Below are 16764 nucleotides of genomic sequence, written 5' to 3'. Positions count from 1 at the left end.
CAAAGTGGATGTACTTAACAGTTGTAGGCTATAACAGGAGCCGTTGAAATACAGAGTTACGACACTCGATCCCGCCGCCGCTTGGTCACGTGGTTCACGCTGTCAACCTATTTTAACAGACAACAGCAACTATATTTGCATACATTTTGCTAAATATATTAGCACATTGTGTACACTGATTATTACGCTCACTACATTTCTAGCAGCAATTTGTCTGGGGAGTAATATGACTATAAGATCTATGAATATAAAATATGTCCGCCAACCCGTTAAAAAGGCAGTTATTTCACCAACTGTACAGCAAATGCATTTGGAAGACATTGAAATGAATGGGCTTCAGTGCTGTGTTTGGAACTATTGGTCGCTCCATGACGCGAGTTACTTCCGCGTTCCATTCTTACTACGGAGGTCTACTGTATGTGCGGGTCGTAACTCTGTATTTCAACGGCTCTGGGTATAACTATCTGTCCTGAGTCACAGTGAGTGAGACAAACCTCGTGTGACAATTTGCCCCATTCTCCCTTAGCAGCGCTAAAGGTGCTGAGAACAGAAACAGATATCACATTTATTTTCTGCCACCATCGTTTCTACTTGGACTTGCAGTCCTCTTGGGGAAAGCTCACGCTCTCGAGAATAACATTTACATCTTAGTTGAACCGTCCGTACATTTTGTGCAAAACAGGCACTCTTGCTCGATTCTTCCTCTGGAATGACGTCGACCAAAGCTTCTCGAAAAGGAAGGTCAGCTGATCCACACTGAAGTGACGAAGAAAAGTCAGCGAAAGGAACGGAATTTCCGGAGTCCGCGCAGCCAATGAGCGTATTCCACATGCGGCCAGCGAGAGCGGTGCACGCGGATCAGGAGAGCGGCGGAGCGGAGACATGCGATTGGTGCTGATGGTGCAAGAGCTGCGAACACCGGCAGCATAACGTTACCGCCGTTCACGGGATCCAGCCGAAGATTGTTAGGACGAGAGACTGTTTGGGACTCTAGAATTAACACTACCGGGAGCGTACGAAGGACTAAAAAAAACTAAGAAAGCGAGTTAATGATGTGGGTTGGATATGTTTTGTTGAATTAACTTAGTCAGTTTTTCCCTTTTAAGCGCGTTCATCGCTTACCGTTATATTTAAAGTCACTACATTTTGATCAAGTTTTTCGAGGGTCCAAGGTCTTGGGACTTAGGAAAAAAGGCTTGAAAGAAGTCCGATTGGGAAGGTTGAGAGTCCGATCGTCACCAGGGTGTTCGTCCGTCCACGATGGAGAACGCGCACACGAAAACGGTAGAGGAAGTTTACAGTTATTTCACCGTAAACGAGAGCACCGGACTTGGTCTGGAGCAAGTGAAGCGACAGAAGGAGAAATGGGGAACGAACGGTAAGTGAGCTAATTGTCGGCTAATGCTAACCAAGCAGACCTGGGCTTGGCAGTGCACGTTACAAGAAAGCAAAGAGTGATTTCACAATGTTGATCGAGTGGCGGCGGGGCATTGTTAGGCCCGTAAAAGACCGGACGCGCACGAGCACATGCGGTGGATTCGTTTCATCAGCCGGCTTGTGTCCGAAGCGAACGCGCGTGACGTCAATGCTTCTATAACGCCAGTCATTAAACACATTAAAACCTTCGTGTTTTGGGAAAACGGTCAATCTGCTTCCAGTTGCTTGCATATAAGTGTTTAAACTGTGAGAGTCGCGAACTTGTGGTTTTATTACGATTACAGTAGTTAAAACCATGGTTAATATTTTTAAGGGCAAGGCCTAACCTTAAGCGTAAACAGATCATTTACAGTACTGGAACTTTTAGTATCTAATGTCCTTAATTTTCTTTCTCTTTTTTCCATCTCCATGTTGTGAATCTTCGGGTGTCTCTCAGAATTACCTGCGGAAGAGGGTAAACCTTTTCTTTTAACTAGCCTCTTTTTTATGCATTACACACCCTGGTCACTTTTGTCATTTATACGTTTATCTTTGTTTTTAGGAAAGTCTTTGTGGGAGTTGGTGGTGGAGCAATTTGAAGATCTTTTAGTGAGGATTCTTCTCCTGGCTGCTTGCATTTCTTTTGTAAGTATCTTAAGACAATTCTCATTTACATTCAGTGTCCAAAGTGTAGCCATCTGTATGCTGATGTTCCTTGTTGTTCTCTTAAAGCATGTCAATAACCAATTGGTTTTCTAAACATTAAAAACGGTTATATCAGATTTTCAAAGTCATTTCATGTCATGTTCATTACGCATATAAGCAGTTATATTATGTTATGACTTTTTTGAACAATGCCATACATTAATGAAATGAATGTGATAAATGTTATCAGTTCCTGTTTGGCATGTTAAAAGGATGATTCACCCAAAGGTGATAATTGTCATTATTTACTCACTCTAATGTCATTATAAAGCTCAAAATAAGATATCTTAAAGAATGTTGGTAACCAAACAACATTGCCTCCCTTGACTTCCATCGTATGTACATAAACCTTTGAAAGACACGATGATAAACAAACAACGACAGAATTTTAATTATTGGTTAAACTATCCCTTTAAAAGTGAGACCACTGCCTGCAATGACACAACTAAAGCATACTATCTTTGCCCACAGTATGTAAGACCCTCTAATCTGCTGAAAGATATATGACCATTCCATAAATGCTCTGTGGTAAATTTTGATCATGTTACAAAACGCTGTCCTGTCATCAGACTACGAGGTGATGATGTATATGCTGTCTGAAGTCTTCAGCACATTTCTGTTCTGGCTCATGTTTCGCTGCTGGAATCAAAGGTGTGAGATGGAGGGATTAGAGAGATCTCACTGGGAACATAGTGTAAAGTACCATGGCCTGGAGGTTAAATTACTGTTAAACGGACGTGGTTGTCGACTTCCTGTATTTATTCCATGTGCTTACTGAAATTTGTTGCATCAACAATGTTACTACAGCGTGCTTGTTTACATGACAAATATATGACAGGGAAAAAAAATGTCTCAAATGTAGTGGCCTACTCCACAAGTTTACTTATTGGCTGTGTATTTCGCATCATCACCAGCTGGTTGTTCAGCATTGTGATGTTACACAAACTCTGTTTTTTTTTTGGTCTTTTCCAAAATGTAGTGAGCAGTTATTTTCAAAAGCTGTAACAGTTGCTGTCTATGTAGAGTGTTTTCCAGGTTAGTCACTTGTAGGGGTTCCATGATGTAGAATGCTGCTTATGTATTGGTCGCTAGGTATTGGAGAAAATTGTTTTTTGCTCACCTTCACTAACCCTTCATAGAGACATTAAATCGCTCTTCCACATAACTGTTCCCATGGGGTGAGGGTGCTATTTAGTCAGCACAGTGCATCCCATCAGGACCGGCAGCCACATCAAGTAGCCATCAGTTGAATGATTTTGAGTGGCATAATGGATTAAAGTTCAAGACATTGTGCTTAGTTTGCGCACTTAAGCACTCCTATCGGTCAACTTCATAGCATTTACATTTTTTAAATGAAGATTTGAAAATAAATAGATAAATAAAACGACAAATGAATATGTAAGAAGGTCAAAATGCTGTAGTTATATTTTATAAGGTTGCAAAGTATGTTATTAAAAATTATAAATATTTTCTTATTATAGAAATCTCTTAAATAAGTTGCAGAAGTGTGCTGTTGATAAAGTGGACAGACGACAATTTCCGTCATTGTTTTAGACACGTAATTAGTCTAATTGACAGAACACTTTTTTTATTGAGAGAAATAATAGGAAAGACTCGCAAAATCAACACAGATTATGGTTTAAACCATTGAGATGTCCCAGAATAACCTTAAAAAAAGTATGTTATAAACCCAAAATACTGCACTGAGACTTTTGCTTGCACTAAAGTATGCAGGGAGGTGTTCAAGTACACAAACCCTTTTAATGCAGTGCTTCTGTCTTTTGTTGCGATTAATTTGTTGTCAATGAGACTTCTTGTGTGGCCCCGGTACACATAAGCCCAGAGTTTAGATTGATGAAAGCTGGTCAATTTTAATTATATGATATTACATAAAGCACTCAACGCAGCAGCGTTCTCTCCGCTCTTTCTGGACCGTGTCAGCATGCCTGTAAACTTACATAGCCGGCTCATTAAATGCTTTGTGTTGGCATGGATTAAATAAAGTCATGCTTGTGCAGTTGCTGACGACAGACCGTCTGTTTTGACACCCGGCGCGCAGCCACAGCTCCTGCCAAGCCTCACATTTCAGAAGTACATTCTCAGGGTGCAGAAAAATATGACGCACTACAGTGTTAAAGTGGTGTCTTCCCTGGAAGATTCTTTGGTGTCAATCATTGACGATCTCGTTATATGACAACTTCCTAAACAGCAGGAATAAATTGCAAACATGATTGAAAGTCTGTTTTAAAGAGATAGTCAACCGTTTGTAACCAACTATATATTTCTGTTGTGTTTTTTTGTAGGTACTGGCTTGGTTTGAAGAGGGAGAGGAGACCATCACCGCATTCGTGGAGCCTTTTGTAATATTGCTAATTCTCATAGCCAACGCTATTGTAGGTGTTTGGCAGGTAGGTTTTGGAACCCTTAAACAAATACAGTTTTATTTCTGTGCGTCCTTTATACAAATGCAACCACTTTCTCAAAGTTTGCTAAATGACCTTGATGTTGACACAATAAAATTTGTGCAGATAGTCTCGCTGACTGGTAAATATGTTTGCTGTATCGCCCGGCACCATATGTTCAATGAACTTGAGCAAATAGATGTAAAACAAGTAATATAGGCAACATATGGCTGAGGCGGTACAGTTAAACCTGAAGAACACGATTATTTAAGTTTGATTAAACAATTAAAATGCAGGATAATAAATGACAGGAGTGAGATGTTTTTCAGAACAGAGCAGCATGTCTTATTCTCTCAATGCTGGTTTTATGTATAAAAATACAAATGACTATTGAATCTGAATATATTTAGAAAAAATATCTATTGAAGAAAATATTTTTGTTAGAAAATATGCTAGTTTACTATTTTTACATATAAACATGTTGTATGCAACAGCACACATTATCAAATATGTTTCCTATTTGTATTAAATGTATAAGGGTTAATTAGTAGAAAGACACAGCTTGAAGTCTGAGTAAAGTGACATTGAAGTATGTGTTCTGAGTTTGTCACACAACAGAAAAGTGTGCTATTAACCACCCAGCCAAATTTGAATGGAGAAAAAAAAACATTAGTTAGTTATCAAAATCTTGGAAAAACAAGCAGGACTCTCTGCTCTCAAATGCTGGGGGCGTGTCTGCTGTTGGCGCTGAAGCCACGCCCACTCGAAACGCTCAAGCGTAATCGTAGGCTATATGTGAATATGTTTTATGGGAGGATTTTAATTCAAACACGCTCGAGTCAATGCGCGTGATATTCATCAATAGATGATTCACGATCAGGTTAAAAGGTATGCGTATTTGGCGCGCTGTCCAGGGAGAGTGCTCCGAGCCCGGCAGTTTCTTCTGAACTCAGAGTAACGTTACTCTCCCCATGTCCGGCCCGAATCCAGAGCGCGTTGTGCTTACCGGCAATGTTCAAAGATAGCATTTTTGCACGGAGGAAGCTTAAGAGAGACAGGCTTCATAGGCAGCGTAACAGAATTCTATTTGAAATATAAACCGAGAGCGTCTTTGCTATAACCAATCACATATTTAATAACAACTAATCTGATAGCTAACCAGCCGGTTGGATTATCTGCTCGTGCCCGTCTCGAAATGTGTTAATTAAACATCATTCACTGAAGCACGTCGCAGTAACGCGCAGTGATCCTCCTACCATTCGCGTTATTCTCCTCTGTCCATTTGTGTGAGATTTGTTTAGTTGTGCGGAGTGAGAGCCTGAAAGCGTGTGCGAAAAGCTTACAACCCTGAGCTTGTGATTGAGCAGACACCTGATGCTAGGCACTCTAGTGTTAGGGGAGGGGCCATGCATGCGCGTACGCTCCATTGCGTCATCGAGCCCCCGTTTTACATTCCCCTGAACAGAGAATTGGTGAAAAACTGTTTCACGGTTTGACTCCACAATTCAGTACTACATACTTCTGAGTCTTTTTAATGTGATTCAGCAATACATTTCTAAAATCTGTAATGTGTTTGGAAACAATTCTCAGAATTCTCTTTACCCGGACTTTAAGACTTGACTATGTTAAGAATTATTTAGAACCACATTGTATTGGTTCTCCTAGATGTGTCTTGACCTTCGGACTTCTGAAGTTCAGGTGTCCTTGTTGAGCTTCAAGGATTTTCCTTGGTGACAGCAGTATGATTTGTGTGCACTGTGACCTTTCCTTTTAGATGCTGGGATATTGTGAGAGTTGTATTTTTCTTTAAGTGTAGTTAGCCTTATGAAAATGAAAACATGTGGCTGTTTTTTCCCTGTCCTTTTCTAAAGATAGTCCTGCTCTCCCAGTGGAATCAGGTTTAGAGCCAAGACCTTATTTTCTCCAGCACCTCTCAGCGGCCTTGAAACCCATGTCCCAGATTTTACACTATCATTTTATTTTTGTCACCATTCATTACCCAGTCTGTCTGGCTTAAAGCTCTTAAAGGGATAGTTCACCCAAAAATGAAAATTATGTCATTTACTAGACATCATGTCACTGGTAACCAAACAACATTGGTCTGAACTATCCCCTTAAAAGACCGCAATAGCTGTTTTGGATGCTGTGGGTGTTAGAATGCAAATTAAAGGTGTCAACCCTTAGATATTTCCGTTGAATGCTTTTGAAGTCATTTCAGGGCAGTTTTATAACTTCTTGTTCACTTGTGGTGTATAGGTTGTCCACAAGAATTGCACTTGTAATTCTAGTTGTTCAGTTTTTGGTGGCATGCATCCCTCGTGGTTGGTGCTATGTGTGAAGCAAGGCTATTTTTCTTTTCTTTTGGTCGACATGACCAGTTTCCATTTGAAAAGGAGAGCATTAGTAGTTGGCCCAGGGCAAACCTTCATCAGAGAGCGCTGGCTCATTTACCTGCTCTGGTGCTGTGCATGAAGATTTATGACCATCCAGGACATATTGCAGAACAGCAATGTAAAGGAGAGTTGCCTTTTGCCTGTATTCTGTGTTAGGATATTTTTGTGTATTGTCCAAGATTAGTGTTTGTTTTGTATGGTGACGGATACAATTTAGTCTGGAAATTTTTTTACTTGCCTAAAAGTCCTGTTTGTGTTGTGCGGTTTCATTTACTGCATTTTATTTCTTTCTTAAATAATTGATGACTTGTTGGTATTTGTAATCTGAAGCAAAATTTTGACAGACACCGTCCACATGGGAAGAGTTCCACACAATTTTTTTGCAATGATTGAGTTTCTAAAATGAAATGCCTGTTTCGCCATTGTTGAGACTGTGATGGTTTTGAGCAAAGCCATTGAGAGAGAGAGAGAGAGTCGCGTCAACTCCGTTGACTCAAATGGAACTGTTTTTTCACAGCAATGACGGTTCATGGAGGCTGTCAATAGTTCCCGGAAGTTACTAGTAATGCATGGAGCTGCGGCTAAACAGACCAGCTGATGTAAACTTTTAACCCTTTAAAAATTTTAACTCTAACTTTTAATTTAAAGATGCAAGTCATTTAATGAATAAAAAAAGGAAAGAAATAAAGCATTCAAATAGAAAACATAACTTCCTGGAACTATCCGAACGCTCCATGAATCACGTGACACTTGGAAATTTTGAACTTCTGTTGGCGCAACTCTCTCTCTCAATGGCTCTGGTTTTGAGGAAGTACACGTTGGTTTGTAAATGATGTCTGAATGAAAAGTGTTCTTATGCAGGTAAGACTGTCTTTTTTTTCAGTTCTGCTCTGATGAACTGAAATGATAATCGCAAGACACGAGAAGCAATGTTATCACTTTTTTACAACACTGTGGTTCGATTTCATCAGTCTTTGGACCATGACTTGAGTTTAGTGTGATCTATAGAGTGCCTGACTAGAATGTTGTAGGTCTCGGTTTTTTACTTTTTTTGTTCATTCATTTGGCAGGCTGTATTTATAGCATGAGTATTTATAGTTTATTTCCTTAAATGTCTAATTAACGTCAACCCACTCCCCATTAGATTTTTCTGGGTTTTCACCCTCGGGCGAGCCAGTGTTGTTCATTTGACATGGAGACTTGGCGTTCCCATCATGCAAGACAAACCACAGGAAGTCCGCTGCCAAATGTACTGCCAAGCAGGCTGCTGCAGTTAGTTAGCAGGTCCCTAAAGATTAATCTAGCTGAAAGCAAAAGGTCACGATAAACACAAAGTTTAACTTAAGAATAAGAACTCGGAGGTCATGTCAAAAGGAGTTTCCCCTTCAGTCATATCCGATGGTACGGTTGGCATGGATTACGGCACAGGTGGAAGGTGTGCTCGCAGAATGTTGTTCTTAATTTATGAGTTGTGCACATCTGCCACCCATTGCATTTTTTAAATGGGAAGACTGTTGTCAAATTTTTAAAATAACTTTTTCAGGTCTTTAAAGGTCTTGAAAATTGATCTTTGTGAGCACTTGTGTATGGATTAGTACCCTTGCTAGTGCGACAAGTTTTCATGTTGAAAGTAATATGGGTAAAATTATAATTGAAAATCGTTTGTGGTCGTTCTCATTTGCTTCATTTTGTCATCGCAGGAGAGAAATGCTGAAAATGCCATTGAGGCCCTCAAGGAGTACGAGCCAGAGATGGGCAAGGTGTATCGCCATGACAGAAAAACCGTGCAGAGGATCAAAGCCAGGGATATCGTACCCGGGGACATTGTGGAAGTTGCCGGTAAGACGTTCTTCTGATTAAGAATTCTGTGTATTTAAGGAAATGTGATACAGCATTGTCCCAATAGCAGCTTGATCTAATTGGGAGCAGGTGCAAAGCAGTCAGTCCCATCACCCAGATGCTACCGCTACTATGCGAACAGGTCGGTTTCCCAGTGGTTTAGGCTTACTGTCACACTCTCTCTGAACCTTTCTGTGGTTGCCTCGGGTGAGATTGTGTTTCACAGGTACGCAGTAAAGACTTGCTAGAGAGGACAAAGTAGAGCTCTGCTGGTACTTTACAAGAATACACGCCAGTTAACTAATTACTTCTAAGTCTATGCAATTCATCTTGCAATTAGCTAATGGTGCCTAATGGTGCTAAAGTTTTTTTGTGTGTGTGTGTGCGTGTGTGTGTGCTTTTGTCATGTATGTGAAATGTGTATGTTTTTTTTTTAATGAAATTTATAATTAGCAGTGTGTCCCACAGGATTTCGAGAGACTGTGGCGCTGGTCACGTCACACACTAATTAGCATATTTGTGACATCATCACTTGCGTTTGGTCTAGTGTTGGCACTTGAAAACTTTCGCAAAGTTTCTCTTCTACTCTCTGATCTGTCACATTATATTGTATTTTAACACAACTGAATGCCATTTTCACATATTATCTGTTCTGTTGTCAGACATAAAACGAGTATAAAATATTGACTGAACACGACCCAATAACATCTCATGTTTAATCCCAGCAGTTACTTTAACTGCTGCTAAAATCCTGAATTATAAATGCGACATCGTCTGACAAAATCACCAGACATTTACATTGAAGAGCAGATATATGAGGTGATTTTGGCTATATTACTTGTTTGTCTCATGCAGCGCAAATCCTTTACTGCTATTGTGGTTCACATCAATGTGGTGTTGTGTTATGAGCGCTTTTTTATTTTAAATGGGACTGATAGTTTTATTGTAGATCGCGTATAGCGCAGACAATTCGGCACAAATTCAGAAATATCTGCGAATACACTGTTGCTTTTACACAGAGTTACAACTACAGAACACACAAGCGCGCACGCGCACAGACTCACAACAAGCACATAGAGAAAGGGTGTGCGAGAAACTCTGCTAACCTTTCGTTAAGTCATGATAAACTCGATCAGCCGTCTTCTCTGTCAATAATATCTGTGACCGTTGACGTTTACGCAGAATGGCAAGAACATGCAGGAACGCATATTGAAAACACCACCACCTTTTATTTAGTTCACTGTCATGTGAGAGAGGCGAAACGCTCACAACTCTACATTGAATTAAGCTGTTTTAAATGATAAAATAAATATGTAAATAGGAATCATGAAAAATCTATTCATGGCAGCCAGGGACAAATAATTAAATGTATGGGAAACAGACAACACAATGATATGTTGTTTTGGTTCGTTTTGAAACTATGGCAGAACAAATTAGACTATGGCAGGCTCCCATAGTCCAATTATGAATGGGAACCACTGAATAGTTTTATGAGCAGTACTCTAATTTTATAAAGCCTTTGGTTTACAAATTTACAACCACAGCTTATGCAGTAATTTGGTACTTGGAGGTTTCATCCTCAAGGATGTTAAAGTGCATTCAAGCTATAATTTTTTTAAGACGCTTGGATAAAAGCGACTGCAAAATGCATATATGTAAATATTTTCAGTTGCTAAGAAAATATGTTTTTTTCTGTTTTACCTAGAAATATTGAATGAGTTAATTTGGTAAACTTTTTAGGGCTCATCTTAAATCTGATGAAGCATTTATAATATGGTTTGTTAGAAATTATAATGCGTAAAACAGACTGACAAAGTTCAGCTAATGTATGTTTGTCGATGGATACACATTTAATACCTACAACAAATCAAATAACGTAGACAAATTTCAATAGGATTGACGTATGCTGTAATATGACCAGGCATTTATGCTTTCATCACCCGGATGCTGTGAGCGCGCAGTGCAGGTGAGACCTGAACAGCACATGTTGCTGTTTAAACTAAACTCATTCAAGCCTTGCCAATTTAAACATTTAAGTGCAAGATGATGCACACTGCGTGCTGTGAGAAGATCCGAAGCACGCGTAAGGAAAGTCTCAGACATGGTGCAAATATTGAGTTGTCTTTGAAGTGCTTAAACGGACAAATTCACACACGAAGTAGGTCAACATGCCCCTCTTGTCGAGTATCTTAACAAACATAGTAGGTTATGTCTTAAGTGAACAGACGAAACAGACGAAAAACAACGCATGTGTACAGTATCAGTGTACTGGATCTGTTTCATTCCTCTTAAAGTGACAGCAGCATATTCCTGCTGTCTGTTAAAAGTCAAGGAAATCACTCACTGCTTGTGACTCAATAGCTTCTGTAACTTCAATTATGATTCGTCTTTATCTAATTTGTACATATGCAATGTTATGTTTTATTTGATTACTTTAATCCATTTCTACCTTGAAAGGTATATATACAATATCTTATTTTATTTTCTGCTTTGCTCTGTTGTTTTATTGGTGCTTGTAGCTTGATTATTTGTTCTTATTTTTATTTGTCAGTAGTCCCTTTTCCCTGAACATAGCACAAACCGAACCGAAACCGTGACACTAAAACCGCGACACAAACCGAACCGTGGGTAATTTGAACCGTTACACCCCTACTAGATACAATAGTGTTTTTTACTATTGTCACTTTTATTTTGGTGTGTTGTTGTGAAGACCGTCGAGTTTCATTGTGTTTCACATGCTTTTCCGATATATAACATTCAAGTGTTCGTGAAATGAACTCTGTGGAGATTAATCTCATGTGTTCAGTCCTCACAATGAGACAGAAAAAACTGCAAGAGCGTCACTTTGAGTGCTACTTTCCTATTAATTCAGCATTTGCCAACTCCCGTGACATTCCGCTCAAATTCCGTTTTCATGCATGGATTCTACGTTTTCATAACAGCCATTGACTTCGGTTCATTGTCCTTTGCACGTGAATTAATTTCCACAAAGATTAACCGGGTTGCCCCTTGCTCTATATTTCGCCACGTTTCTCTTCACTCACTACAACATATCACCGTGGCACTTCCTTATTGCTTTACACAGTCATTTACGCATTGCACGGTTATGTTTAGTCAGCAGTCCAGATCTACCTGAACGCTATATCAAAGTCCCATTCAGCCTGTTGAACTGCAGCATTTCAACAAGTGTGCAAGTGTTACCTCAGCCGTGACTAAACCAACCAAAACAATACGTCATAAGTACCCTCGACAGGTACTCAGTGCTGTGCGGTCATGTTTGGGCCTTTGTGCGCAGTGTGCGTGTGTATTGTGTATTTCTGCTAAACCTGAGTAGATGGTACTTGATAGCCTTGGTGTGAGTTATGGGAGGAGTTAGACAGCTGCTTAGTCATGGTGAGGTGAACCACATGGGTTTAGCAAATGAAACTTCTCGAGTCGATGTACTTGCCGATGTGACTAACACCCTGCAGTAATGCAACCAAGTGTACCTGTTCCATAAGTTAAGAAGGGTATGGATGCCCTACATGCAATGTCTCCAAGTAGGTGGAGTAGCTTCCGATGGCACATTGAGTGGTTTAGATTATGGGATGTGAAAAGACTCTGTGTCAGGAAGAAAAAGGAGGGTGGGGAAGAAAAAACCCAGACTTTTTGGCCCCACAGGACTTGAATCAATTTTCTACCCTTTGTTAGGAGGCTTAGTGACTTGTTTCCAGTTCGGATTGGCTGCCGTCGTCCTGCGTCACTCAGTGTTGTTTTGCTGGCTGCAGTCTGAGATAGTGAGTGAAAGAACTGCATACCCTTTATCCTTGAGAAGTAGAGGGAGGTCATAGAAGGTTTGAATTCTATTTAGGAGACGGGAGAGCTAAAGCTGGGTGAATTCAAGTTAACCCTTTGCGTCCCAGATAGATGTTAGGGCAGAGGAGTAGAGAGAAGCAGAAAGACTGTTGATGAGAGGGAAGAAAACAGAGGAGGAGGGGACTGCGGGGAGAAAGGGAGTCTCGTGAGGGGAATGTTAAGCGTCAACACGAGCAGCAGTGCAGTGACACCAGAGCCCACAGCTTCTGAGCTCTCATGGTTGTCAACATTAACGTGTGTCCTCTAGCTTGTGCTTAGAGGTCGAAGTTCTGCCCTTGCAGATGTCGCAGGTGATCCTCCCTGATGACGTCTGCTTGATGTATTTTTCATCGAAACTCAAAGGAGTTTAGAATGTGACGCACCACATGACGCAAATAAGCAGCGTTATTGCAGCTGAACAAATCTTTTAAAGGGATAGTTCACCCAAAAATGATATTCTGTCATCTTGCATATTTTTTATTCTGTGTGTTGAAACCATTTTAGGATGAGTAAATAATGAAATTGTCATTTTCAGGTCAACTAGCCACAGCATTTTCATAGCAATGTCCTGGCAACCATTTTCAACATTGTTGCGTCATAGCAGCAAGTATTGCACACCCAAGAACCTGCAGTTTTTAGAACGTAATATTGACTTACTAGATGTATTACATGAACTAAAACAAAAAAGTAAAGCAAATACCTTCTATGTATCTTGTCATACCCACTGTTACTTAAAGGAGAACCACATTTTTACAATAAGCATTTTCTCATAGAAGCCTGTTGAGAAAACTACTCAGCGTAACACGTTGCATCATTTAACTTCCAACTTTGCATTTTATGTTAAGATTTAGGTTTTCCAAAGTCATTGAGTCTCATTCACTAATAATTGCGTAGATTTTTCGTATTTATACGCACATTTGAACCTCCCACGAAAACGTTCCGCCTAATTCACAACACGGTGTATGTACTTGAATTTGTTCTTAACCTCGTCCTAATGTTAGTTAATTTGGAGTGTTCTAATTGAGCCGCCGCGTGTACGAGTTTAGTCATTTGCCTAAAACACATCCAGCCCATCTCCACATTAGGGCTTTCCGCCTAACCTTTCCTTTACCACCTGTCATCACTTAAGTCAAAGTTACTCCAGGCAACCCCATGTGACGCTGTCTACAGACGCGCTCTCGCAAGTAATTCCAAGTGCACAGTCCTCAAAGTTAGTTCATACACAATAAAACACCTTTTATACAGACACGCAGTTTAAAGAGCCAGCTGTAAAAGCGCTGTTATTCAGAGAAACCTTGCAGCTCGGGCTATAGTCTAACGCAGCTTTTATACCTCTTTCACTGTATATGATGAAATCATTTTAAAATTAAATGTACATCTACGGGTAATTTTATATATATATTAGGGCTGTCAAACGATTAATCGCATCCAGAATAAAAGTTTATGTTTACATAATATATGTCTGTGTTTATATTAATTTTGAATTAATAAACACATACACATACATGCATATATTTAAGAAAAATATACAATATTCTTTTTTATAAACGTTTATTAATAATTTCAATTATTGGTAAATCTAAATAAATACATCAAAATATTTCCTAAATATACTGTATATACATGTATGTTTATGTTTTTGTGTTAATAAATGCAAAATTAATATGCACAGTACACAGACATATATTATGTAAACAAAAACTTTTATTCTGGATGCGATTAATCGTTTGACAGCCCTAATATCTATATGATTTGTTTGTGAAAGTGTTCGTACGCAGGTTTCATGCACAAATTTGTGTGCACGCATGCTTATTGAATGAGACACATTGTCTTAGTACATTGAGACACATGAGGTGTTTCTATAACCCCACTGTCCTTCATGCATGCAAACATCTGATATGTGTTTGGGCTCTGGGAGCATCTTCTTTCATCTGCAGGGCAGCAGCAGTAATTGACCGTTCATCAGTGCATGTCTCTTCTTTCACATTGTCTTGAAAGCCTTTTACAATGTGGAGCTCTATTTTTATGTCAAACTAAGTGGAACTGAAAGTTTGTCTGCAACTTTGCTTTCATTGAGGAAATTTTAGCAGATAGGGATTTAAGAGGAAAATTTCCTCTTAAAGGGATAGTTCACCCAAAAATGAAAATTCTTTCATCATTTGCGCACCCTCATGTCATTTCCAAACCCGTATGACATTTCTCAAAATTCTCAACATTTTTCATGGATGACATGAGGGTGATTACATATTTATTTTGGGGTGTACTATTTTAAAGGGACAGTTCACCCAAAAATAAAATTCTGTCATTTTCTCACCCTCGAGTTGTTCCAAATCTGTATAAAATTCTTTGTTCTGATGAACACAGAGAAATATATGTGACCCTGGACAACAAAACCAGTCTTATGGGTCAATTTTTCAAAATCGAGATTTTTACATAATCTGAAAGCAGAATAAATAAACTTTCTATAGATATATGCGTTGTTAGAATAGGACAATATCTGGCTGAGATACAACCGTTTAAAACTCTGGAATCTGAGAGCGCAAAAAAAATCAAAATATTGAGAAAATTGTCTTTGAAGTTGTTAATCAGGGGCACTGTGGCAGACCATCCACTCACAAAAATAAAGTTTTTATATATTTAAGGTAGGAAATTTACAAAATATCTTCATGGAACATGATCTTTACTTAATATCCTAATGATTTTTGGCATAAAAGAAAAATCGATAATTTTGACCCACACAATGTATTTTTGTCTTTTACTAAAAATGTTCCCGTGCTACTTAAGACTGGTTTTGTGATCCAGGGTCACATATTTGGAAAAATGCTTGTAACCGTACATGAACGACCTGTGATGCAAGCGAACGCTGATTGGCCGAACACAGCACCAATCACAGCATCCTCCACCATTCTGTTGTTTATCGTTGTTTGACAGATGCACCTAAATGTGTTGCTGTTGACTTGCTTATGTCACTAAATAGTTCCTTTTTGCCGGTGCGAATGCGATCAGAACTTTGTTCCTGAACTTATCTGGTCAGAAAGTGCCTATTGACTATCATAGTAGGAAAAATTACAATGGTAGTCAAAAGTGTCCAAGAACTGTTTGCTTTGCTACATTATATAAAATATCTTCTGTGTTCAACAGAACAAAGAAATTTACAATGAAAATTTTCCTACTGTGGTAGTCAATGATGGCCAAGAACTGTTTGGTTACAAGCATTCTTCAAAATATCTTTCTCAGTGTTCATCAGAATAAAGAAATTTATACAGATCTGGAACAACTTGAGGGTGAGTAAATGATAAGAGAATTTCCAATTTTTGGATGAACCGTTCCTTTAAATGTGAGCTGTTGCAGCTTCTGTTGCAGCTTCTGTTGTTGGTAGGTTCAAGTCCAGACTTAGTCATTTTAATGCACCATTGAATTAATAGACCCATAAATAAATGTCCTTTTATTGGTGGTTATGATAGTACTGAAAGTCTTTAAAAAAATATCCATGAATTTACATTTGTGTTATACTGGGCACTACCAAACCGGTCACACTGAGGTGGTATTGGTGCCTTATTGATTTTTTATAGAATTTTATAGATACGGTTTCTCGAGCAAGACCTGACCTTATGGGACCTCAGTGTAGTAAGACGTTAGCCAGGGAGACTAGTGTGCGAGAGGATGCTGGGACAAAGCAGAGACAGAGACAAGTCACTGATCATCCAGGGGAATACAGTAACACTACATGCTGATACAAACCATTAGGGGTTTGACTTTAAAAAGTGGAAATGGAAAGTGTTAGAAACATGAGCCAACTGCCTTTGCCACATGCAAACCGCTGCAGTGAAGTGACAAGCAAGCAGTGTACACTGGCTTTTGAATGTGGTTTATATGCGTTGTATGACTTCCTGTGAACATCCGGTCCACAAATAAATGCTTTTCAATTTACTAACAAACCAGGAGTTACCATTTAAACAACTAAAACAATTATGCCCTCAGGTATTCCCAGTCAGGTATACAGATTCTTTGGGCCTGTGGTGGTGAGGTCACCATATTTTACTAGAGTATTTTACACATAGTCTAATCCACCACCCTGTTCCAGCAAAGGGAGAGAATGAAAGGCAGAGACCGGATCTGATGTTAAGAGCTGGGCAGTTTCAATGAGATAAATAATCGGTCAACCAGATGGCTGC

At 39.3% G+C, this 16764-nt stretch overlaps 1 protein-coding gene across 1 annotated transcript in view; it reads left to right on the top strand.

Moving 5' to 3' along the window:
- The first annotated feature begins 558 nt into the window (after nt 1-558).
- atp2a2b (ATPase sarcoplasmic/endoplasmic reticulum Ca2+ transporting 2b) overlaps nt 559-16764 on the top strand; it is a 33631-nt gene continuing 17425 nt past the window's right edge. The window contains exons 1-5 of the mRNA XM_057360336.1: nt 559-1378; nt 1874-1891; nt 1979-2061; nt 4425-4529; nt 8617-8755. Of these exons, the coding sequence (XP_057216319.1) occupies nt 1261-1378; nt 1874-1891; nt 1979-2061; nt 4425-4529; nt 8617-8755 (463 nt within the window). The 5' untranslated portion in view covers nt 559-1260. The remainder of the gene's footprint in view (nt 1379-1873; nt 1892-1978; nt 2062-4424; nt 4530-8616; nt 8756-16764) is intronic.

The sequence above is a fragment of the Triplophysa rosa genome, linkage group LG19 (genome assembly GCF_024868665.1).
Source record: "Triplophysa rosa linkage group LG19, Trosa_1v2, whole genome shotgun sequence".
NCBI classification, from domain to species: domain Eukaryota; kingdom Metazoa; phylum Chordata; class Actinopteri; order Cypriniformes; family Nemacheilidae; genus Triplophysa; species Triplophysa rosa.
Note: the sequence above shows the minus strand (reverse complement) of the source record. Positions and strands in the feature narration are given on the sequence as shown.